The 26,555-nt window shown below is 45.9% G+C and overlaps 2 protein-coding genes across 4 annotated transcripts in view; one reads left to right on the top strand and one right to left on the bottom strand.

The window, feature by feature from the left end:
• Positions 1-255: 255 nt before the first annotated feature.
• On the bottom strand, positions 256-17,914 carry mkrn2 (makorin, ring finger protein, 2). Its single transcript, XM_049575442.1, has 10 exons — positions 17,738-17,914; positions 9,077-9,205; positions 8,338-8,465; positions 7,893-8,033; positions 7,581-7,756; positions 1,798-1,863; positions 1,577-1,725; positions 1,358-1,468; positions 685-829; positions 256-604 (listed from the first exon to the last, which is right to left on the bottom strand). Exons 1-10 carry the CDS (start codon positions 17,761-17,763, stop codon positions 437-439), a joined length of 1,239 nt encoding a protein of 412 aa, XP_049431399.1. The 5' UTR covers positions 17,764-17,914; the 3' UTR covers positions 256-436.
• Positions 17,915-18,165: 251 nt separating this feature from the next.
• The window catches only part of LOC125888254 (MKRN2 opposite strand protein-like), a 9,011-nt gene continuing 621 nt past the window's right edge, over positions 18,166-26,555 (top strand). The window contains exons 1-5 of one of the 3 annotated variants that reach the window (XM_049575518.1): positions 18,166-19,396; positions 19,473-19,522; positions 21,698-21,866; positions 24,782-24,890; positions 25,517-25,649. In XM_049575518.1, the coding sequence (XP_049431475.1) occupies positions 19,194-19,396; positions 19,473-19,522; positions 21,698-21,866; positions 24,782-24,890; positions 25,517-25,525 (540 nt within the window). In that variant the 5' untranslated portion in view covers positions 18,166-19,193 and the 3' untranslated portion in view covers positions 25,526-25,649. Of the gene's footprint in view, positions 19,397-19,472; positions 19,523-21,697; positions 21,867-24,781; positions 25,414-25,516 lie in introns of those variants that run through there. The other 2 variants (XM_049575509.1, XM_049575500.1) reach the window with 2 other exon arrangements.

Here is a 26,555-nt window from a genome sequence, read left to right as displayed (position 1 = left end):
GAGGGAGAAGGGTGGAGGGAAGAGGGAGGGAGGGTAGAGGGAGGAGGAGGGAGAAGGGTGGAGGGAAGAGGGAGGGAGGGTAGAGGGAGGAGGAGGAAGAAGGGTGGAGGGAAGAGGGAGGGAGGGAAGAGGGAGGAGGAGGGAGGGTGGAGGGAAGAGAGACGGAGGAGGGAGAAGGGTGGAGGGTGGTTGGTGTTTCTGTGTTGTTGCTGTTTATTTTAAAAATAAATAAAAAGACAAAGCCCGCCCACAGGATGACCTCACACTGACTCTGTGTTTATTTGTTTACACAATAAATAAAATGTCAATAACAGATCAATAATCGATCATCGATCAGCAGTCAGGAATCGCCATCTCAAACATGGCCACCCGGACAGTCGGACCTCCCCCTGAGCCGCAGGTGCCAAAGAAACCAGAGGGCACGGTCCCGTCTGGTCTACTGGTCTGCAGTGGGCGGGGTCTCTGGCCCATCATCGCTCGGCCCTGACATCTGCATGAAGAGCTCCCTCAGCTCTGTGATGTCATCATCAAGGGACGGCATGGGCGGGGCCGGCCGCTGCTCGCGCTCCTCGATGAAGTCCCACAGACGGACGTCGTTCATGAACTGAAACAGACAGACACAGGTTAGAAACTACAAATCCCAGAAGCACAGAGCTGATGAACTACAACTTCTGTGGTTCTTACCCGGACGTTCCCCTCGGAGCTCAGCTGCTTCCTCGGCCGATCGGGTTCTGCCCGGGTTCCGTCTGGGAAGGCGTGAAGATACAAACACTTCCCTCCGAACGGACATGAACCTCGACCCTGATCGAAGTACTTACAGGACTTCTTACTGCAACGACAGGAAATGACATCGTCATCAAACAAACCAATTAGCATGGCTCGCCTGCAATGAGGAAGGGGAGGGAGAAAGGACGGTGATTTCACTGCAGCATTGAGATGATTTACTGAGTTCATACTGCGGCGTCCCATCGTCACCGGGTCACAGCTCAGGTGTTAAACGTCCCGACCCCGGCCTGACCTGAGCCTGAGCTTGACCTGAGCCTGACCTGAGCCTGACCCTGACCTGAGCTTGACCTGACCTGAGCTTGACCTGAGCCTGCCATGAACCTGAGCCTGACCTGATCCTGAGCCTGACCTGAGCATGTCCTGACCTGAGCCTGACCCTGACCTGAGCTTGACCTGACCTGAGCCTGCCATGAACCTGAGCCTGACCTGAACCTGAGCCTGACCTGACAGTTGGACATGTGTGTCAGACAGTTGGACATGTGTGTGTGTGTGTGTGTGTGTGTGTGTGTGTGTGTGTGTGTGTCAGACAGTTGGACGAGTTGTCTCCCTGACTGAGGTCACATGGTCTCACCTGACTCCAGACTTGAAGAGCTCTATCAGCTGGTCCTTGTTGTCCTGGTCCTCCACCCAGCAGACCGAAGGGATGACAAACTCTGAGATGACTCGACACTCTGGACACGACCTGAGACAGACAGACAGACAGACAGACAGACAGACGGACAGATGGACATGACATCAGACAGAGACTCAGCCTGTCCCAGACTCTGGTCCCACATGAAGACAGTCTTACTTGATGATCTTGTTGCTGAAGTTTCTGGTGCAGCGCCACTGACGGATGCAAGACAGACAGAAGGTATGACAGCAGGACGACAGGATGCCGAACCTGCGGTCTGACGGGTTAACCTTCTGCACCACGACCTCCATACAGATGGAACACACCTTGACAACAACACTACAGTTACTGTGACTGTCACCATGACAACATCCTGATTCGGGACAGACTCAACCCACCTTGTCCTGACTCAGCTGGGCCGCAAACGCCTTCTCCATGTCTGCCTCGAAGGCCAGAAGACACATCTGCAGGCAGGCAGAGGGACAGACAGACAGATAGACAGACAGACAGAGAAGGGGACACACAGAGGGACAGACAGACAGAGGGACAGACAGAAAGAGAGGGACAGAGTGTTTCAGGTGCATTTTATATGAAGTTGTTTAGTCTCATTTATTAACACTGTTAAGTGATGGCTGGTGTGAGAGAAGAGGATGCAGAGGATAGTGTTAGATGGAAGCAGATGACTCGCTGTGGCACCCCTAAAGGGAGCAGCTCAAAGAAGAACTTTAGTCTCATTGATGAGACATGTCTCAGATGGGACAGCAAATGCTGTCCAAAGGTTCAATGTAAAGAGACAAAGACTGCTCTGAGACAGTTCAGAATCAGAAGACAAGAAACCAGCAGGGCACTCAAAACCTGGGACAGTATCAACGTCTCCGACCAGCTGGAGTAAAACCGGATCACAGCTCGTCTTCAAACTTCACAACACAAATACAAGATTAGTGTCAAGGGCCGGACACTGTGGGGACACCCACCTGTCATGGGACACTGTGGGGACACCCACCTGTCATGGGACACTGTGAGGACGCGCACCTGTCATGAGACACTGTGAGGACGTCCGCCTGTCATGAGACACTGTGAGGATGTCCACCTGTCATGAGACACTGTGAGACGTCTGCCTGTCATGAGACACTGTGAGGATGCCCGCCTGTCATGAGACACCGTGAGGACGTCCACCTGTCATGACAAACACCATGTTGGAGCACAGGGAGGTTTAGGAGTCTACCTGGTACCAGAACACCTGAAGCCAAAGGTTGATGATCGACTTTGCGGTCGTATCATCTGATATGCGGCCGTACGTCTTTGACACTCAGGTGACGGGAGGAGCAGAGCTGTCAGCTGATCACCACCTGGTGGTGAGTTGGATCAGATGGTGGGGGGCTGCTGGACAGACCTGGTAAACCCAAACGTGTAATGAGGGAGAACTTGGGACATCAGTCTGAGGCCGGTGTCCGTCAGGTCTTCAGCTCCAATCTCCAGAAGAATTTCTCGTGCATACTGGGGGAGGTTGAGAACATGGAGTCTGAGTGGTCCATGTTCAAAGCCTCCATTTTAGAGGCAGCTGCTAAAAGGTTGTGGTCAGAACATTGTTGCCTGTCGTGGCAGCAACCTAAGGACCTGCTGGTGAACACCAGAGGTGACGGAGGCTGAAGAAGGAGGGCTTTTGGGGAAGGCTGGAGCCTTGGCGGTTACTGAAGCAAAAACCTGGGTGTGGGAAGAGATCGAGGAGGCTACAGCGAAGGAATGCCTCAGGAAGAGAAAGCAGGGCTTGTCTCAGTCTGTGCTCAGCAGACGAGAGCGGTGGAAGGAACATTTTGAGGAACTCCTGAACCCAGCCATCATGTCCACCATGGAGGAGGCAGAGCCTAAAGATTCGGGGAACTCGTCCATATCCCTGGCAAAGGTCTCTGAGGTAGTCAAAAAGCTCCTCAGCAGCAGGGCGCTGGGTGTGGATGAGATTCACCATGAGAAGCTGAAGACTCTGGACATTGTTGGGCTGTCTTGGCTGACGCAACTTTTCAGTGTCGCATGGAGGTCTGCTAACGGTGCCTATGGAGTGGAGTGGTGGTTATCATTTTCACAAAAGGGGACCGGAGGTTGTGCTCCAATTATCAGGGTATCACACTGCTCAGCCTCCCGGGTAGAGTTTGCTTCAGGGTGCTGGAGAGGAGGCTTCGACTGATTTTATTGAACCTCGGATTCAGGAGAAGTGATGCAGATTCTGTTATGGTCGTGGAACAATGGAGCAGCTCTTTACCCTCGCAGGGCTGCTGGAGGGGTTGTGGGAGTCCATCCAGTCTACATGTGCTTCGTGGACTTGGAGAAACAAATATCGCGAAAATTTGAAAGGAACTGGCGATTAACCAAACTGGAAGAATCTCGTTTAATCTGGGCAGACAGTCTCAAAACTTATAAGAGGGGCCTCCGCAATGCCAGAGCAAACTACTACTCAGCATTAATAGAAGACAATAAGAACAACCCCAGGTTTCTTTTCAGCACTGTAGCCAGGCTGACTGAGAGTCAGAGCTCTATTGAGCCTTGTATTCCTTTAGCCCTTAGCAGTAATGATTTTATGAGCTTTTTTAATGACAAAATTCTAACTATTACAGGCAAAATTCATGACCTCCTGCCCTCAGATAGTACCTATCTAACCTCAAACACAGCTGTAAGACCTAATATATATTTAGACTGCTTCTCCCCAATTTCTCTTCAAGAATTGACTGCAGTGATTTCTTCATCCAAATCATCAACGTGTCTCTTAGACCCCATCCCAACTAGGCTACTTAAGGAGGTCTTTCCTTTAGTTAACACTCATATATTAGATATGATCAATATATCCTTATAAACAGGCTATGTACCACAGTCTTTTACGGTAGCTGTAATTAAACCTCTACTAAAAAAGCCCACCCTGGATCCAGAGGTGTTAGCCAACTATAGACCAATATCTAATCTTCCCTTTATGTCAAAGATCCTTGAGAAAGTAGTCGCAGACCAGCTGTGTGATTTTCTCCAGGATAATAATCTATTTGAGGAATTTCAGTCAGGATTTAGAGTGCATCATAGCACTGAGACAGCACTAGTTAAAATTACAAATGACCTTCTGATTGCTTCGGACAAAGGACTTGTCTCTGTACTTGTTTTATTAGATCTTAGTGCAGCGTTTGACACAATTGACCATCAAATTCTACTGCAGAGACTGGATCACTTAATTGGCCTAAAAGGTTCAGCACTAAGCTGGTTTAAATCTTATTTATCTGATCGTTTTCAGTTTGTTGACGTTCATAATGAATCGTCCTTATGTAGTAAAGTTTGTTTTGGAGTTCCGCAAGGTTCTGTGCTCGGACCAATCCTATTTACTCTATATATGCTTCCTTTAGGTAACATCATTAGAAATCACTCTATAAATTTCCATTGTTATGCGGATGATACTCAGTTGTATTTATCGATGAAGCCAGAAGAAAGTAATCAATTAACTAAACTCCATAACTGCCTTAAAGACATAAAAACTTGGATGAGCACCAATTTCCTGATGTTAAATTCAGACAAAACTGAAGTTATTGTTCTTGGCCCCAAACAACTCAGAGACTCTTTATCTGATGACATAGTTTCTCTAGATGGCATTGCTCTGGCCTCTAGCACTACCGTAAGAAACCTCGGAGTAATATTTGATCAAGATTTGTCTTTTAATTCTCATTTAAAACAAACCTCACGGACTGCATTTTTTCATCTGCGTAATATTGTGAAAATTAGGCCTATCCTGACCCGAAAAGATGCAGAAAAATTGGTCCACGCTTTTGTTACCTCTAGGCTGGATTACTGTGACTCTCTATTATCAGGTAGCTCTAGTAAGTCCTTAAAAACTCTCCAGCTAATTCAGAATGCAGCAGCACGTGTACTAACAGGAACTAAGAAACGAGATCATATTTCTCCTGTTTTAGCTTCTCTGCACTGGCTCCTGTAAAATCCAGAACTGAATTTAAAATCCTACTGTTAACTTATAAAGCTCTAAATGGTCAAGCTCCATCATATCTTAGAGAGCTCATAGTGCCTTATTATCCACCAGAACACTGCGCTCTGAGAACGCAGGGGTTACTCGTGGTCCCTAAAGTCTCAAAGTAGATCAGGAGCCAGAGCCTTCAGCTATCAGGCTCCTCTCCTGTGGAATCATCTTCCTGTTACGGTCCGGGAGGCAGACACCGTCTCCACATTTAAGACTAGACTTAAGACTTTCCTCTTTGATAAAGCTTATAGTTAGGGCTGGCTCAGGCTTGCCCTGTACCAGCCCCTAGTTAGGCTGACTTAGGCCTAGTCTGCCGGAGGACCCCCCTATAATACACCGGGCCCCTTCTCTCCTTCTCTCTCTCTCTCTCTCTCTCTCTCTCTCTCGTATCCTATTACTGCATCTAGCTAACTCGGCCATTCTGGATGTCACTAACTCGGCTTCTTCTCCGGAGCCTTTGTGCTCCACTGTCTCTCAGATTAACTCATATCACAGCGGTGCCTGGACAGCGTGACGTGTGTGGTTGTGCTGCTGCCGTGGTCCTGCCAGATGCCTCCTGCTGCTGCTGCCATCATTAGTCATTAGTCATACTTCTACTGTTATTATACACATATGACTATTGTCACACATGTATACTGCCAGATATTAATACATACTTTCAACATATTGTACCACAGTAGCCAGAACTATAACTATAATGTTATTACTTTCAATAATGTTGTTGTAATCTACTGTCATTACCTGCATCTCTCTCTCTCTCTCTCTCTCTCTCTCTCTCTCTCTCTCTCTGTCTCATTGTGTCATGTGGATTACTGTTAATTTGTTATGTTGATCTGTTCTGTACGACGTCTATTGCACGTCTGTCCGTCCTGGAAGAGGGATCCCTCCTCAGTTGCTCTTCCTGAGGTTTCTACCGTTTTTTTTCCCCCGTTAAAGGGTTTTTTGGGGAGTTTTTCCTGATCAGCTGTGAGGGTCCTAAGGACAGAGGGATGTCGTATGCTGTAAAGCCCTGTGAGGCAAATTGTGATTTGTGATATTGGGCTGTATAAATAAAATTGAAATTGAAATTGGAGAAGGCTTAGGACCGCGTCACATGTGGAATTGTATGTGGGGAATGCAGAAATATGGGGTACCAGAATTTTTGATTGGAGCCATTTGGTCTCTGTCTGACCAAAGTGAGAGCTGTGCCTGACAACTCGACGTTAAGTCAAACACGTTCTCAGTAGGTGTTGTTCCTTCTCGAGGGTTGTCCCTTGCCTCTTGTCTGATCCTGTTTGTGATATTCGTAGACAGGATCTCGAGGTGCAGCCATGGGGAGAAAAGGGTCCAGTTGGGAGACCTCAGGATTTCATCTCTGCTGTTTGTAGATGATGTGGTTCTGTTGGCTTCATCACACAGTAACCTCCAGCATGACCTAGGGCGGTTTGTGGCTGAGTGTGAAGCGGTCGGGATCAGAGTCAGCACCTCCCAGTCTGAGGTCATGGTTCTCTGCTGGAGAACGGTGGATTGCGGGTTGGAAGAGAGCTACTGCCTCAAGAGAAGGAGTTCACGTATCTCAGAGTCTTGTTCACAGTGAGGGTAGAATGGAGCGTGTTTGGCGCGGCATCTGCAGTGATGCAGGCACTGTGTTAGACTGTCATGTATCAGAGGGAGCTGAGCGGGAAATCAAAGCTTTCTATTTCCTAGTCCATCTCCATCCCAACCCTCACCTATGGTCATGAGCTCTGGGTAGTGACTGAAAGAATGAGATCACAGCTACAAGCATCTGAAATGTACCCAGTGAAAATGACAATAAAGCGAATCTTGGATCTTGAATCGTGCTCCTTCATGTTGAGGTGGTTCAACATCTGATCAGGATCCTCCTGGTCCAGCTGGTAGGAGGCCCCGGGGCAGACCCAGAACACATTGGAGGATTATAGATCTTATCTGGTCTGGGAACACCTCGGGGTCCTCCAGGAGGAGCTGGGAAGCATTGCTGGATGGATGGATGGATGGATGGATGGATGGATGGATAAGTGAATAGATGAATACATGAATGGATGAATGGAAACTGTAGTGAATCACAGGATGATTCATCGTGGTGTAAAGTTGACATGAGTCATAATGATTCCACAGAAACATGATAAACCCCTCGTTAATCACTCGTTCACCTGCTCCATCACATCACAGTAATGTGCGCACCTTTTCATGCGCTCTCCTCTGCTCAGGGTTGTGGGGGTGGAGCACCTGCAGCCCACACACCTCACACAGGTCGCCATGGAGATACGTACAGTTGTCTTCATAGTAACAGTGTCCTGCAGCAGCATAGGGACACAGCTGGGGGAGGTCCTGGTAAGCTCCGCCCACAGGAGGAGGGGCTGCAGAGAGCACAGATTAACATACATAAAACACATCAGCTGGTGATAAACTTCATGGAACACCACATCACCTCATGTGCTACTGATAACATCACAGACCACTACCAGCCAATCAGAGGCCAGCATTTTATACCACCTTGTTCCTTTGCTGAAGCGTTCAGACCAGTCCTGATGGCGTCCACGTACGACTGAGGAGCTGCTGCCGCCGCTGACGCCCCCATGCCCTCTGACCCCAAAGTGTCTGCTGGACACCCAAACATACTGTCCACGCCCAGGACTGGGAGACAGACAGGAAGAGAGAGACAGACAGACAGACAGACAGACAGACAGGAAGAGACAGACAGGAAGAGAGACATATGTAAGACAAGACAAGTGATGTAGCTGAACCAAGTGTCATTCCTAAAGAAAGACATGTGAAAGACGTGACATACCAGAAAAGAAGTGACATGCCAAAAGGAAGGGACATATCTTAAGAAGGAACATACCTAAAGGATATGACGTACCTCCCTACTAAGACCAACTACAAAGGTGTGCAATGTGACATTTCCAACATGGCTGACATGTCTGAGTGTGCCAGTCACCTCTTTCTCTGAGGACCACCGTCTTCCTTACTCCACCTCTGACCCTGCTCCCAGCTCCTCCTACACCTACGTGATCCTCTGAAGCTCCTCCCCCTCCTCCTCTGGATGAAGATTTGATGTGATCATACCTGCAGACAGGTCACACACACCTGAATACACACAGAAATTGATATAACGTCCTACAGGGACAGGTGTCACTGCTGTCAGTGTGGTGACAGTAAACAGAGGATTAGATGTTGCCTGTCAGGTGACTGTTACCTGTCAGGTGACTATTACAGGTGAGTGTTACATGTCAGGTGTGTGTCACAGGTGAGTGTTACCTGTCAGGTGTGCGATACAGGTGAGTGTTACAAGAAAGTGTTAGGCCTACCTGCCAGGTGTGTGTTACAGGTGAGTTTTACCTGTCAGGACAGTGTTACCTGTCAGGTAATTGTTACAGGTGAGCGTTACCTGTCAGGTGTGTGTTTCAGGTGAGTATTACCTGTCAGATGAGTGTTACAGGTGAGTGTTACCTGTCAGATGAGTGTTACCTGTCAGGTGTGTGTTACAGGTGAGTGTTACCTGTCAGGCCAGTGTTACCTGTCAGGTAATTGTTACAGGTGAGTGTTACCTGTCAGGCCAGTGTTACCTGTCAGGTGTGTGTTTCAGGTGAGTATTACCTGTCAGATGAGTGTTACAGGTGAGTGTTACCTGTCAGGTGTGTGTTCCCTGTCAGGTGTGTGTTACAGGTGAGTGTTACCTGCAGCGTTCTCCGTAGGCACACACTCCTCTCTGGTAGAACTTGCAGATGGTGGAGGGTTTACTGTTGGTTGGGTCGTGAGAGAACAGACAGCGGCTCCCCTCTCTGCACACACCGTGGAGGAAGTACCTGAAACACATTGTAGCTTTTACACCTGCTGCACAGGAAGTGACATCCCCAGCTTTCAACAAACACACTTGCAGGTTATCAACTCCAGTGGTGGCTCCTGCCAAATTTCTCAGGGGGGGCAATTGTTGTGGTGATGGCTGAGGTGACCTGTTCAATGGGTGAATTTGAATTAATTTGGCTCTACAATGACTGAACAATCCACTGTGGTCATCAACAGATTAATTTTCATCAGTTTGCCCACACAGAGTTCTCAATGGGCCCAAAAATTCAACCCAAAACCGAAATGACCCGAGGGACTTGAAGCCCGAAACTGGCTCGGCCCGACATCATCACATACATCACTGGGTCCAAGCCCCACTGAACCCCAGTTGTTGTTTTTTAAATGGAAAGGGGGAAAAATGATGCTCCGCCTGTGCGCCTCAGCAGTCTGGCTTCCCTGGCTCAAATACAGTATCTTTAATCACTTAAAGTCAACCAATCATTCATGTCCCAAAATAATATTACCAGACAGACAGGCTTCAACGTCAGCGTGGGGGAGAGCAACCATCGCGCATCATGTAGCGCTGCACCACTGCATTTAATGAGCCGCAGCCGCTCTCAACACTTTTCCTGCAGCTGAACGCTGACCGACTGACTGAACTTCGCTCACACTTTGTGTCCCCCTCAATGTGGTGACCACTGCCCTGTCGTGTGCTGGTCTTGTCATACAAAGTTTGATGGAGTGTCAACTGGACAATGGAGATATGGAGATATTTGCATCTTGAAAGCCGGAATACAAATGTGGATAGACAGGGAGAAACACAGGCTAGCCTAAGATGTGGTAAGATACATATTCCTCACTATATGAAGTGACTGATAACAAGATCTGTATAATGGATTGTAAAGAAATTCGTCAGGTTTTTATTTTGTAGACAATTGATCTATAGAGTGATGGGATGACAGCACAGTGATGTGTGAGGTATCATTGGAAAGCTCTGCTCCTGCACTTTCATGTGATATGTGTGGCATTTCTGTGCGACCCTGCATTGACGAGTAATCCATCCAAGAGTAATGTGCATGCAAAGCTGTATGAAAGCTTTGTTATACATAATTTTAGTGTAATTTTATCTTTTTTTTCCTCGTGAAAACAATGGACTACTGACAAGTGGTCGGTCTTGTTGGAAAGCTGCGGTTCCGCTGTTTCACGTGACATGAGTGGCTTCTCGCAATGACGAACGGTCACGTAGAAAATCAATAGAGAAGAACAGGTGTGAATTTGGACACACTATGTCTATATGGTTAAAAAGCCTCTTGGATCAGCTGGAAACGTTAGCCATGTTTTTCTTGAATGTGACCACTGCGCAGTGGCGCTGCTTCATGTGATGTTGGAATAATTGGAAAAATGAGTTTCCGACCGTAAAGCAATATTTCAGTGGAAACGGTTGACGACGTGTTTTTTAAACATTTTGAGTGATAAAATACAACACATCTTCTTTGTAATGTCCATGATGTCTCCACATTACAACTTAAACGCTCATGAACACACATTGAAGTAAGAACGACTTCCCGACATGGGAAATCTGACCATCCGAGGAGCACATGAATGATACTTGGTGATTTATGTAAGACGAAAACACGTTGGGGCGAGCCCTCCCGGAACCCATAGACACTGCATTGGAGTGCCTGCATTAAGAAAAAAGAGCCTTTTACATGAAAGTCTATGAGAGTGAATCAGGGCGATTTCTAGCCAGGCTGATATCGCCCCAAAGGGCCGGAACGTGACTTCACACTGCGTCTGATTGGATATTCAGAGGCAGGAGGAGCTGTTTTAAGTGAAAATTATCAGAATAATTAATATATTGTGTGTATATATGACAATAATGATGATGATAATCATCTTTCTTTTCTTTTGTGGCTCAAGGAGGGGCAGCGCCCTATCACCCTCTATTAGCCAGCCACCCCTGATCAACTCTGAAAGTGTCTCACTGTACTGGATGTCAAATGTCCTCCTGACCGTCTCCAGGACCTCTGTAACTTCACAAATGTCCATTTCAACCTCTTCAAGAAAGTCTGGCTTCCTTTCAACTTCTACAGGACCGGCGGCGGCAGCAGACTCCGGGGATTTTTCGGACCTAATTGTATTGCGGAGTTTTGCACAGCGGCGACCGGATCTTTGCTCTCTAACCACAAAAAAATGTGATGGCACAACAGTCTCCTTCAGTACATTATTCTATGCTTGCTTTTGATTTTCACATTGGCTAGTCATCCTGTTTAATTTGTCTTCTGATTAAATCGGAACCGTTGAAACAAGTTGTAGGAAGCCTCTGCAAGTAATTGGTTGCTGGCAGACACTCTGTGCTGCAATAAAATGGTTAATCAGCAGTGCCGTGCACTGTAGAGCCGATGCGCTGCTGGTTCTGCCGGCCTGAATAGAATATAATGTCTATAGCCTTACTGTTGTGTAGAGCCTTATAGACTGAGCTGAGTAGTGATGCGCGGGTCGACCCGTAACCCGCGGTACCTGCAAATGGACCTACGGGTCAGGCAGCAGTGATCGTCTGTTAAATCGGTCTGTAAATGATATTTTGACATTATTGGCTACTACTGTCATGGCATCTGAAGGTACTGATGCATTGAGCAAGTGACAGTCCGCGGTCTTTTTCAAAACACACTTGTGTCACGCACTCCAAAAGAAACTTGTTGAAACTTAAGGTGACGCTCACCTGACACTGACAGGTAACACTCACCTGACACTGACAGATAACACCCACTGATATTGACAGGTAACACCCACCTGACACTGACAGGTAACGCTCACCTGACACTGACAGGTAACGCTCACCTGATACTGACAGATAACACCCACCTGATACTGACAGATAACGCTCACATGATACTGACAGGTAACGCTCACTTGATACTGACAGGTAACGCTCACCTGACACTCTCTAACCTCAGCTCAACATGTTTCAGACACGTCTGTGGTTTGTTAATAAAGTTTTCAGATTGGGGATTTTATTTAACCTTTAAATACATTTTCAACACACAACAGAACCATGAACAGAACCATGAACAGATCCATGAACAAAACTATGAACAGATCCATGAACAAAACCATGAACAGGTCCATGAACAGATCCATGAACAAAACCATGAACAGATCCATGAACAGAACCATAAACTAAACCATGAACAGATCCATGAACAAAACCATGAACTAAACCATGAACAGATCCATGAACAAAACCATGAACTAAACCATGAACAGATACACGAACAGGACCATGAATAGATCCATGAACAGATCCATGAACAGGACCATGAACAGATCCATTAACAGATCCATGAACAAAACCATGAACAGATCCATGAACAAAACCATGAACAGGTCCATGAACAGATCCATGAACAAAACCATGAACAGATCCATGAACAAAACCATGAACAGGTCCATGAACAGATCCATGAACAAAACCATGAACAGATCCATGAACAGAACCATAAACTAAACCATGAACAGATCCATGAACAAAACCATGAACTAAACCATGAACAGATCCATGAACAAAACCATGAACTAAACCATGAACAGATACACAAACAGGACCATGAATAGATCCATGAACAGATCCATGAACAGGACCATGAACAGATCCATGAACAGATCCATGAACAAAACCATGAACAGATCCATGAACAAAACCATGAACAGGTCCATGAACAGATCCATGAACAAAACCATGAACAGATCCATGAACAGATCCATGAACAAAACCATGAACAGATCCATGAACAAAACCATGAACAGGTCCATGAACAGGTCCATGAACAGATCCATGAACAGATCCATGAACAGAACCATGAACAGAACCATGAACAGATCCATGAACAGGTCCATGAACAGATCCATGAACAAAACCATGAACAGAACCATGAACAGATCCATGAACAAAACCATGAACTAAACCATAAACAGATCCATGAACAGATCCATGAACAAAACCATGAACAGATCCATGAACAAAACCATGAACAGAACCATGAACAGATCCATGAACAAAACCATGAACAGGTCCATGAACAGATCCATGAACAGATCCATGAACAGAACCATGAACAGATCACTGAACAGATCCATGAACAAAACCATGAACAGATCCATGAACAGATCCATGAATAGATCCATGAACAGATCCATGAACAAAACCATGAACAGATCCATGAACAAAACCATGAACAGGTCCATGAACAGATCCATGAACAGATCCATGAACAGATCCATGAACAAAACCATGAACAGGTCCATGAACAGAACCATGAACAGATCCATAAACAGATCCATGAACAGAACCATGAACAGATCCATGAACAGATCCATGAACAAAACCATGAACAGGTCCATGAACAGGTCCATGAACAGATCCATAAACAGATCCATGAACAGAACCATGAACAGATCCATGAACAGATCCATGAACAGATCCATGAACAAAACCATGAACAGGTCCATGAACAGATCCATGAACAGATCCATGAATAGATCCATGAACAGATCCATGAACAAAACTATGAACAGATCCATGAACAAAACCATGAACAGGTCCATGAACAGATCCATGAACAAAACCATGAACAGATCCATGAACAAAACCATGAACAGGTCCATGAACAGATCCATGAACAAAACCATGAACAGATCCATGAACAGAACCATGAACTAAACCATGAACAGATACACGAACAGGACCATGAATAGATCCATGAACAGATCCATGAACAGAACCATGAACAGAACCATGAACAGATCCATGAACAGGTCCATGAACAGATCCATGAACAAAACCATGAACAGAACCATGAACAGATCCATGAACAAAACCATGAACTAAACCATTAACAGATCCATGAACAGATCCATGAACAAAACCATGAACAGATCCATGAACAAAACCATGAACAGAACCATGAACAGATCCATGAACAAAACCATGAACAGGTCCATGAACAGATCCATGAACAGATCCATGAACAGAACCATGAACAGATCCATGAACAGATCCATGAACAAAACCATGAACAGATCCATGAACAGATCCATGAATAGATCCATGAACAGATCCATGAACAAAACCATGAACAGATCCATGAACAAAACCATGAACAGGTCCATGAACAGATCCATGAACAGATCCATGAACAGATCCATGAACAAAACCATGAACAGGTCCATGAACAGAACCATGAACAGATCCATAAACAGATCCATGAACAGAACCATGAACAGATCCATGAACAGATCCATGAACAAAACCATGAACAGGTCCATGAACAGGTCCATGAACAGATCCATAAACAGATCCATGAACAGAACCATGAACAGATCCATGAACAGATCCATGAACAGATCCATGAACAAAACCATGAACAGGTCCATGAACAGATCCATGAACAGATCCATGAATAGATCCATGAACAGATCCATGAACAAAACTATGAACAGATCCATGAACAAAACCATGAACAGGTCCATGAACAGATCCATGAACAAAACCATGAACAGATCCATGAACAAAACCATGAACAGGTCCATGAACAGATCCATGAACAAAACCATGAACAGATCCATGAACAGAACCATGAACTAAACCATGAACAGATACACGAACAGGACCATGAATAGATCCATGAACAGATCCATGAACAGGACCATGAACAGATCCATTAACAGATCCATGAACAAAACCATGAACAGATCCATGAACAAAACCATGAACAGGTCCATGAACAGATCCATGAACAAAACCATGAACAGATCCATGAACAAAACCATGAACAGGTCCATGAACAGATCCATGAACAAAACCATGAACAGATCCATGAACAGAACCATAAACTAAACCATGAACAGATCCATGAACAAAACCATGAACTAAACCATGAACAGATCCATGAACAAAACCATGAACTAAACCATGAACAGATACACAAACAGGACCATGAATAGATCCATGAACAGATCCATGAACAGGACCATGAACAGATCCATGAACAGATCCATGAACAAAACCATGAACAGATCCATGAACAGATCCATGAATAGATCCATGAACAGATCCATGAACAGGTCCATGAACAAAACCATGAACAGGTCCATGAACAGATCCATGAACAAAACCATGAACAGATCCATGAACAGATCCATGAACAAAACCATGAACAGATCCATGAACAAAACCATGAACAGGTCCATGAACAGATCCATGAACAGAACCATGAACAGAACCATGAACAGATCCATGAACAGGTCCATGAACAGATCCATGAACAAAACCATGAACAGAACCATGAACAGATCCATGAACAAAACCATGAACTAAACCATAAACAGATCCATGAACAGATCCATGAACAAAACCATGAACAGATCCATGAACAAAACCATGAACAGAACCATGAACAGATCCATGAACAGATCCATGAACAAAACCATGAACAGGTCCATGAACAGATCCATGAACAGATCCATGAACAGAACCATGAACAGATCCATGAACAGATCCATGAACAAAACCATGAACAGAACCATGAACAGATCCATGAACAAAACCATGAACTAAACCATAAACAGATCCATGAACAGATCCATGAACAAAACCATGAACAGATCCATGAACAAAACCATGAACAGATCCATGAACAGATCCATGAACAGATCCATGAACAAAACCATGAACAGGTCCATGAACAGATCCATGAACAGATCCATGAACAGAACCATGAACAGATCCATGAACAGATCCATGAACAAAACCATGAACAGGTCCATGAACAGATCCATGAACAGATCCATGAATAGATCCATGAACAGATCCATGAACAAAACCATGAACAGGTCCATGAACAAAACCATGAACAGGTCCATGAACAGATCCATGAACAGGTCCATGAACAAAACCATGAACAGGTCCATGAACAGAACCATGAACAGATCCATAAACAGATCCATGAACAGAACCATGAACAGATCCATGAACAGATCCATGAACAAAACCATGAACAGGTCCATGAACAGATCCATGAACAGATCCATAAACAGATCCATGAACAGAACCATGAACAGATCCATGAACAGATCCATGAACAGATCCATGAACAAAACCATGAACAGGTCCATGAACAGATCCATGAACAGATCCATGAATAGATCCATGAACAGATCCATGAACAAAACCATGAACAGGTCCATGAACAAAACCATGAACAGATCCATGAATAGATCCATTAACAGATCCATGAACAGAACCATGAACAGATCCATGAACAAAACCATGAACAGGTCCATGAACAAAACCATGAACAGATCCATGAACAGATCCATGAACAGATCCGTGAACAGATCCATGAACAGAACCATGAACAAAACCATGAACAGATCCATGAACAAAACCATGAACAGAACCATGAACAGATCCATGAACAAAACCATGAATAGATCCATGAACAGGTCCATAAACTGAACCATAAACTGAACCATGAACAGATCCATGAACAAAACCATGAACAGATCCATGAACAGATCCATGAACAAAACCATGAACAGATCCATGAACAGAACCATGAATAGATCCATGAACAGGTCCATAAACTGAACCATGAACAGAACCATGAACAGATCCATGAATAGAACCATGAACAGAACCATGAATAGATCCACAGAAGATCAGACACCAGTTTAACACGTGTTATCATGGTCATGCTCAGACGACTCCCTGTGGGTCCTACAGACTTGAGAGCACTTGTCAGCGTCACAGGTCTGTTTCTACTTTCAATGGTTTAGCGCCGCAGGTCTGAGCCTGGACCCTGACCTGAGGAACATTTAGTCTAACTTCACAGTGTTCTGTCCTACGAAAGTGGTTCTCCTTTAAGCAAGGTGGTTCTTTAACCTGGAGAGATCACCATGGTAACTGCTGCAGCAGACCTCACCTGGTCAGGAGGGAGGCGAGTCTTAATTCTATCACAAGAACTGTCGTCATAGAGCAGCTGCTGAGGTCAGTGTTAGTGTTTGATTTGTCCGCTCTGGGCTACTGTAGAAACATGGCGGAGTAACATAGCAATCTCCGTAGACCTGAACGTATCACTCTGACGTCACGAGGACACAGCTGATCAGATTGTTGATGTTTGCAAGCTTCTTTGTTTGGTTTGATCTCTTGTTTTCTGATTGTTTGTTTGTTAGCCTAATGTTTGTGTAAACAGGTTGAACTGTTTTGTGTCTGAAATGTGCTGACGGGCCTTTACGAACTCCGTTCCTGTGACGTCATAACGTCACCGGTTACCGGACTATGTTTGTGCGTGACGTGTTTAACCTGCAGCAGACGGATCAGTCACGTAATGTTCGTTAGTCTGAGTTTTAACTTCAAACGGAGCACTAGCTAACAGCTAACAGCTAAAAACATTAGCACGAGGCTAGCGCGTCACACAGACAGAGCGCCCGACACTAACGGACAGACAGGTGACAGACAAACAGACAGGTGACTGACAGACAGACAGACTCACCTGCAGGTCACCTGTTTGGTGCTCATCTTCCTCGCGGAGCTACAAACGGAGCTGCTTCCAAGTTGTGTTGTTGGTGTCCCGTTTAAAACGGTCCGACAGAAAACAGCAATCACAGCACGAACGTTCCTACGATCAGCTGACGTCACTGGGGGCGTGTCCTGAGTCACAAACGTTTTCTTGTTACTGTCGGTGAGTCTTGCAGCTGTCCTCAGACAGTGTGGACACGGAGGCTGAATCTAAATGTCCACCCTCTGGACCTGAGGACTGAGCCCTGGCAGACTTCAGTTGTACGTAGTGTGACGTATTTACCGTCATCACGTAGCGTCTGAGGGCAGAGACTGCAGCAGCTGATAGACAGCCCTCGTCTGTTTTACTCGTTGCCATGGAAACGTTCAACTATTGCTGCTGTCATATTCATATGTCATATAAGTTAATTAACAGTGCTGAACTCATCTGTTCCTGCAAATAACCAGATATAAATCCCATGTATGACCTTAATATGACCTTACTGTGACGTGTAATATAGTGACGTACACAATCTCAGTTAGTACACATATGTTCCTGCCCGGACTATTATTGTTGTTGCACTCTTGGGTGTTATGCTGAAGAACCAAAGTAAATGTTCACTAGAACGATGTGCGCTGTCTTATTTATTTATTGTTATTGTCTCATTTATTAAGTCAGATCAACACCAAAGGTAAAACACGATATGACTGAACTAACATAATTGTCTGTATGTAATGTCTGTCTGTCTGTATGTGTGTCAGATGTCTTTCATCATGTCCCCTCAGTCCTCTCCTCTGATTGGCTGTCAGCTGTTCCCTCACACACACACATGTTGACCTACATTAAGTCTGATCGACCAATCAGAGCTCAGAGTCTTTAAACTTTGATGTTGTTAGTTTGTCTGCATGTCTGCTTCTGTGAAGCCACCCTGCAGGTCAGCCACCGTTTCCATGACAATGCTGCCAACACAGTCCAAAGGTCACCTGTTCAGACTGAAGAGAGCCGGGTCACATGATTGTCTGTCCCACAGTAACCGCAACCTGATAGGCCAGAGCTGGGGAGTGATGTCATCTGATAGGCTGTAACCTAGAGACCAGGTGTGTCATGCAGGAGGCGAGAGGAGGAGACAGACAAGACAAGGGGAGGAGAAGAAAGCAAGTCAAAGAAGGGTAAAAAGAGGAGAAGAAAGGAAGAACGGTATATCTGAGGAGTTAGAGGAGGAGCTGACAGAGGAGGAGCTGAGGAACAGATAGAGAAGGAGCTGAGGAGAAGACTGAGAAGGAGCTGAGGAGCAGACAGAGGAGGAGCTGAGGAGCAGGCGGAGGAGCTGAGAGGAGCAGACAGAGGAGGAACTGAGGACCAGGTGGAGGAGCTGAGGAGCAGACGGAGGAGCAGAGAGAGGAGGAGCTGAGGACCAGGCGGAGGAGCTGAGGAGCAAACAGAGGAGGAGATGGATGTCAATGTGATCCGGCTGAGTCATTGTCAGAAGGAGATCTTCTGTTTCTCAGTGCCGGAGGAGTGTCCGAGCTGTGGGGAGGAGCTGAGGGGGAGCCGACTGCAGGAGGCACCAGTCAGCCTCCCGTCCCCCTTCACTAATGGACACAAGACGTCCTGCTGCCTGCTGGTCGCACCTGCACACAACAACCTCACCAGGTAAGTACACACACACACATACACACACACACACACACACACAGCAGTGTAACCAGTTTGTGTGTTTGTTCCTCAGAGACTTTGACGGGATGTCAGATCTTCACACCGGGATCTCCAACACTTCAGGTATAACACTCATGTGACTCCACACCTGTCACTACGACCTGTAAGGTGTGATCTCAGAGAGGGACAGACACAGATGCCTCACCTTTAAAACAACAGCAGAGGACGTAATAGCAGCTGTTAGCAATTAGCGGCTAACTCATAGAAGAAGAACAATAGCTGTTCGCAGCAGTGGCGGCTGCTGGTCTTTCAAGGAGGGGAAGCTCATTTTCAGCCTACATCATAAAATGTGTCCGTTTATTTATATGTAAATTCTACCCTCTGGGGCTGCTGCGCGAGGCCAGTGTGACCGCCTGTGAGTGCTTTGGGACGGTGGAGCGGCTCACAGCAGCACCTGCTGCTCGTTGGGGGCCGTAACTGCAGAGCGACAGAAGTCAGAGTCTCCAAACACGAGTACAGTCTCCAATAACACCAGAAAAAGATGCTAGATTTGTCGCTAGTCGTTTTTAACAAAGAAAAAGTCACTAAGAGGATTGGAAAAGTCTCCAGATCAACTCGGAACAACAGAATGAAACTTGAAAAATGCTGGTGGTTTATATTTCAAGATCGCTGATTCGCTCATTTCGCTGTCAATCAAAAAGGGATTCAGCGTCAGACAGATCATCCAATCATCATGCAGAAGCTCCCCATAGACCTCCAGAGACGCCGAGCATCCGATGGGCGGGACAAAACCAAGCATTTATCCAATGACTGTCTAGTTTTGCTGCAGTGGAACAACCCACTCTGTGCTTCCCCATTGAAGTCTTTGGACGCTGAGCTTCCACTGTTTAATGCACTGTGACGCTACGGGAATGAATGAGAAGAAAGTCGCGTCAGTGACCTGTGATAAGTAGCTGATTCTGAACAAAAGTTGAACGTGTTCTAGCGCATATTTAGTCAATGAAATGTACAGAACACAACAGTACATATTTGACCACTTATTTTTTGACATTTTAGGGGAAGCTGAGCTTCCCTTGCAGTCTTAGAGCAATCGCCACTGGTTCGCAGTTAGCGGCTAACTCAAAGAAGAAGATCAGCGACTATTAGCTGTTAAGGTCTAACTCAAAGAAGAACAGCAGCTGTTAGTAGTTAGCGGCTAACTCAAAGAAGAAGATCAGCGGCTGTTAGCAGTTAGCAGCTAACTCTAAGACGAAGAACAGCTGCTGTTAGCAGTTAGCAGCTAACTCTAAGACGAAGAACAGCAGCTGCTAGCAGTTAGCAGCTAACTCAAACAATGAAGTCCAGGAGCTCCTTACCCTCCGAGCAGAGGACAAGATCAGCCGCGATATAACAGGGACGCTACATGATTGTTATTGACACATGATGTCATTGTTGTGTTACATGTCACACTTATTTTGAGTCCATTATGTCATCATGCTGTCTGACATCACACACTGGAGCAACATGATATCACTGTCATTTGGTTCTGTGTAAAGACATGATGTCGTCGCGCCTCTGTGGCGCCATCTGTGTGTGAGTAGAGCTGCAGTGGTTTGTCATGTGTGTCCATCTGTCTGACACTGTGTCTCTGTCCTTCTGTGAACTGTATTATCTTTGGTGATCATGTGACGTTTCATCAGGGTCGGTCACACCAGCAGGGCTAACATCTGATCTTAAGCTAACTCAGTTGTAACTCTGCGACCTTGCTGTTACTCGGGTTACACCATCAAGGTCTAAACATTAGGATCAGCTGTGACGTTGTTTAATCAGCAGGCTAATACGCAAAATCTACAAACTTTAAACAACCATCAACGTTAGCTTTCCTGCTAACTTCTCTATTTTATCTCACTAACTCAGCTCGGTAACGAGCGACTAAACAAACGCTCCCCAGTGCTGCATGCACTGTTAACGTCAGGCTGGATAGTTAGCTAATGCTAATGAGCTGGTTAATAAAGCAGCAGAATACAAACTTAGCTGCAGATAAAACTTTGGTTTGTTCAGACGCTACTAACAACACCCTGTTTACTTTTTCTCTGTTATCATGTGACCTGTGGAGCTCCACCCACCAGCTGCTGTTAGTCAAACACAGACACACCTCTCCTGTACAGTGCCGTTAATCTTCGTATCCCCACGTCTGTCTGATTTATTTTCCTCTGATGCTCCATAACAACATTAACGATAAATCGTCACATCAGCAACACACCCTAAGTAACACACGCGTTAATGTGTGTGTGTGTGTGTGTGTGTGTGTGTGTGTAGGAATTGTGTATAACTACACTCTTGGTGGAGTTGGTAAAGATCAGAGTGGGTGGGAACGTTGCATCAGTGTTCCTCTGGTCCGACCCGACATGTTCAACCTGCTAGCTCAATGGGACCAGTACCTGGACCGCTTCTCTGTTGGACCCATGTGGGACCCTGCCTGGCACAGGTACACCTCACACGTGGTACAGCAACACCTCACACCTAACACAGGTACAACTCACACCTAACACAGGTACACCTCACTTCTGAAACAGGTACACCTCACACCTAACACAGTTACACCTCACACATGGTACAAGTACACCTCACTTCTGGTACAGGTACACCTCACTTCTGGTACAGTTACACCTCACACATGGTACAAGTACACCTCACTTCTGGTACAGGTACACCTCACTTCTGGTACAGGTACACCTCACACATGGTACAAGTACACCTCACTTCTGGTACAGGTACACCTCACTTCTGGTACAGGTACACCTCAAACCGTTTACAGGTACACCTCACCTCTGGCACAGGAACACCTCAAATCTGGTACAGATACACCTCACACCTGGTACAGGTACACCTGACACAGGTACACCTCGCACCTGACACAGGTACACCTCTCACCTGGCACAAGTACACCTCACACCTGACACAGGTACACCTCACACCTGAAACATGTACACCTCACATGAGACACAGGTACACCTCACACCTGGTACAGGTACATCTTACACCTGGCACAGGCATACAGTGGTGGAAAAAGTTTTCGGACACCCTTAAAATTTTACACAGTCTCAAATATTATCATGAAATATTTGTGGAAAAATCTTTTTTGTGTTTCAAAAGGTGTGGCTGCATTAGACAGATACAAACAAATACAAATTATATTTTTTTGTTTATTGTTTACAAGAAAAACTAACAAAACTAAATTCTTGACAGTTTCAATATGTCAGTTCTCAACATTGTCGGTATCAAAGTCAACGAATAACAGAGAATGTGTTCAAAACTGAACAAAAAATAAATAAACCATCACATCATCAAATTAATATTTAGTAGTCCTGCCATTGGCACGTAGTAGAGCTCTAATCCTGGCTGGCATGTTCCCCACGAGCCTTTCACACTGTTGAGGGGTAATCTTGTCCCATTCTTCTTGAATTACTGCTTTTAATTCTTCTAAATTCTTTGGTTTATGCTTTGAAACAGACCTTTTGATAATCCACCACAGATTTTCAATGGGGCTCATGTCCGGGGATTGAGCTGGCCACTCTAAGACCTGGATACTGTGCTCCTGCAGCCAAGTTCTACTGGCCTTGGATGTGTGGCAAGGGGCATTATCTTGTTGAAACATCCAGTTTTTACCTCGACGGAACAGTGCACGCGCAGAAGGGAGCATGTGGGTTTGGAGAATGGTACAATACTTGGTAGAGTTCAATGTGCCATCACAGACAGTGAGATGACCAACACCAGCAGCACTCATGCATCCCCAAACCATGATACTGCCTCCACCATGCTTGACAGTAGGTACTGTACATGCTGGAGATAATGCTTCGCCTGGCCTTCTGCCCTCACATTAGTAGGAGGAAGATGAAGCTGGAAACTGGACTCATCTGACCACAAAATCTTCTTCCAGTTCCTGGCTGTCCAGTTCTTGTGTGCCTGGGCTAACCTCTGTCTCTCATTGATCAGGGGCTTCTTGATAGCCTTGTAGGACCTTAAGCCATGATCTAAAAGTCGGCCACGTACAGTGCGGGTGGAACACTGGACACCAGTTTGGTTTGACCACTGCTGCTGAAGCTCCTGTGATGTCATTCGGCGGTTTTGCCTGCACATGCGGATCAGGATGCGGTCATTTCTTGCTGAAGAAACCCTTGGACACCCAGATCTTGGTTTGTCTTCCAAGCTGTTGGTTCGTCTGTATTTCGGCAGAGTGTATCCAACTGCTGAAGGACTGCATCTGCACTTCCTGGCTATCTGGCGGCAGCTGTACCCTTCCTGGCTGAGAATCTTTATCTTCAGGCGTGTACCCTGCATTAGGTTCCTTGTTTTAGCCATTTTTGTGTCTGAAGAACTTTCAAATGTGCTGGCTTTATGTAGACACGAAGCTTGGCAACAAAAATTTTGTCTTTTAATAAACAGAACGACCTTCATCACTGGTACCAAAATGACCCAATACTCAAAATTTCTTATGTATTTTTATGGAACCAATCAATTTTAAGTTTTTAATGGCTTTTTTAGGATTTATTTAGTGTTTTGGCTGTGACTGTACTAAAAGAAATTGCACTTGAAGACCTAAGAGTGATTCTTAATGCAATATTTCACAAATGCATGGGGTGTCCGAAAACTTTTTTCCACCACTGTACCTCCCACCTGCCACAGGCACACCTAAAACAGGTAGACCTCACTCCTGGTTAGGGTTGGGACTCGTTAGGATTTTAATGATTCTGATTCCTTACCAATTCCTTCTTAACGGTTCGAGTCCTTATCGATTCCTCTTACTGATTCCTACATTATATTCATTATACTTGCTATACTTAAACAAGTATAGAATAAACACAAATGCAATCATACAAATACAAAAACACAGTTGCACAGTAGAATTAGATGAAAACACACATTTGTGTGTGGTGTGTATTTCAGATTTAGAGCTTGTATCATCTCCCTGAGAATATATAACAACAGAAGGTGATTCTCTGATTTTTACAGTAACACTATTACCTCAAATTAACCACAGCAATGTAATAAAAATACTTATATGCATTCATCCTTCGGCACTGTTATTTACATGACAACACCTGAACAGAACACACACACACACACACACACACACACTGGCTGTTTGTTTCTATCTCTCCCCTCACTGGAAGTGTCCGACCTCCCGCTCCCGTCTCAAACACGAAGGTCTCCCTCTCCGCTGAGCACGCCCGGCCTGTTAAATAGCCCGTAACCATAACAACTGTGTGACACAAACTCAGTGCTTTAGTAATTAAATAATCAGGCTCGGTCAGGTTCGGACAGAAATATGCGGCCCGTGCCGCACTCTAATGGAAATGCACGTGATGTTGGGTTTTTTTACAATCTAGGAACCGTTTGCAGGAACTGTTACTCCAAATGTGATGGACCCAGTTCCAGAACAGGAACTTTGGACCCGGTTCCAAAAAAGAACCGGATCCAGATCCCAATCCTACTCCTGGTACAAGTACAGGTACAGCTAACACCTAACACAGATACACAGATACACCTCACTTCTGGAACAGGCACACCTCACTTCTGGAACAGGCACACCTCACACAGACAGAAAAGACACAAAAGTAATGCCCAGCAACAACCTCCATCCCCTGACCTTGTACCCGCCCCGTGTCCCTCCCCTGACCTTGTGTCTGTCCCCTGACCCCATGATCATCTCCTGACCCCATGTCCGTCCCCAGACTCCGTGTCTGTCCCCTGAACCCCAGTCTCTCTCCTGACCCCCGTGTCTGTCCCGATCTTGTGTGTGTCCCCTGACCCCCTGTCTGTCCCCTGACCATTTGTCTGTCCCCTGACCCCGTGTATGTCCCATGACCTTGTGTCTACCCCCTGACCCCGTGTCTTTCCCCTGACCTTATGTCCGTCCCCTGACCCTGTTTCCATCCCCCGACCCTATGTCTGCCCCTGACCTTGTGTCCACCCCCTGACCCTGTGTCCGTCCCCTGACCACATGTCCGTCCCCTGACCACATGTCCGTCCCCTGACCCTGTGACCTCACAGCTCAATGAGGAATTTTAACTGCTTCAACTTCTGTCTTCAGTTTGTTAACAGCATCTGTCTTCTGTCCCCCTGTCTGTCTCTCAGGTTCGATGACAAGGACCATAATTGCTTCACTTTCTGTCTTCAGTTCATTAACAGTGTCCTGGCGACAGAGGGGCGGAGCTCTCTGAGCAGAGAGACCTTTACTCACAGCTTCATCCTGCCGAGGATGAGGAGGGTCACCAAATACACTGCACTGTACCAACATATCCAGAGACACCAGTACTACGTGGTGGACAGACAGGGGGACAGAAAGGGGGACAGTCCTCTGAACTAAAGCTTTGACTTGAACTTGTTTAAAGCAGTTGTTACATCATCTGATCAGGTGTCTGCTCTCAGACTGTCGCACAGGGGAAGATGCTGACACAGGTACGTGGTCACACCTGGTCTGGGGTTGTGAGGTGGCTAAATTCACAGACACGACATCAGAGACCTTCTCTGCTGTGGAATCAAGATTCAGGTCTGGAATGGTGGACATACCTGCAGGAAGAACACCTGGAGTACTATACACCTGTACCAGGTGTTAACTGGTGAGGAACACTGGGCTGTAAACTGGTGAGGAACACTGGGCTGTAAACTGGTGAGGAACACTGGGCTGTTAACTGGTGAGGAACACTGGGCTGTAAACTGGTAAAGAACACTGGGCTGTTAACTGGTGAGGAACACTGGGCTGTAAACTGGTAAAGAACACTGGGCTGTAAACTGGTGAGGAACACTGGGCTGTTAACTGGTAAAGAACACTGGGCTGTTAACTGGTGAGGAACACTGGGCTGTTAACTGGTAAAGAACACTGGGCTGTAAACTGGTGAGGAACACTGGGCTGTTAACTGGTAAAGAACACTGGGCTGTTAACTGGTGAGGAACACTGGGCTGTAAACTGGTAAAGAACACTGGGCTGTTAACTGGTGAGGAACACTGGGCTGTTAACTGGTAAAGAACACTGGGCTGTAAACTGGTGAGGAACACTGGGCTGTAAACTGGTGAGGAACACTGGGCTGTTAACTGGTGAGGAACACTGGGCTGTAAACTGGTAAAGAACACTGGGCTGTTAACTGGTGAGGAACACTGGGCTGTAAACTGGTGA

The sequence above is a fragment of the Epinephelus fuscoguttatus genome, linkage group LG1 (assembly GCF_011397635.1).
Source record: "Epinephelus fuscoguttatus linkage group LG1, E.fuscoguttatus.final_Chr_v1".
NCBI classification, from domain to species: domain Eukaryota; kingdom Metazoa; phylum Chordata; class Actinopteri; order Perciformes; family Serranidae; genus Epinephelus; species Epinephelus fuscoguttatus.
This window is presented reverse-complemented; position numbering and strand designations above follow the sequence as displayed.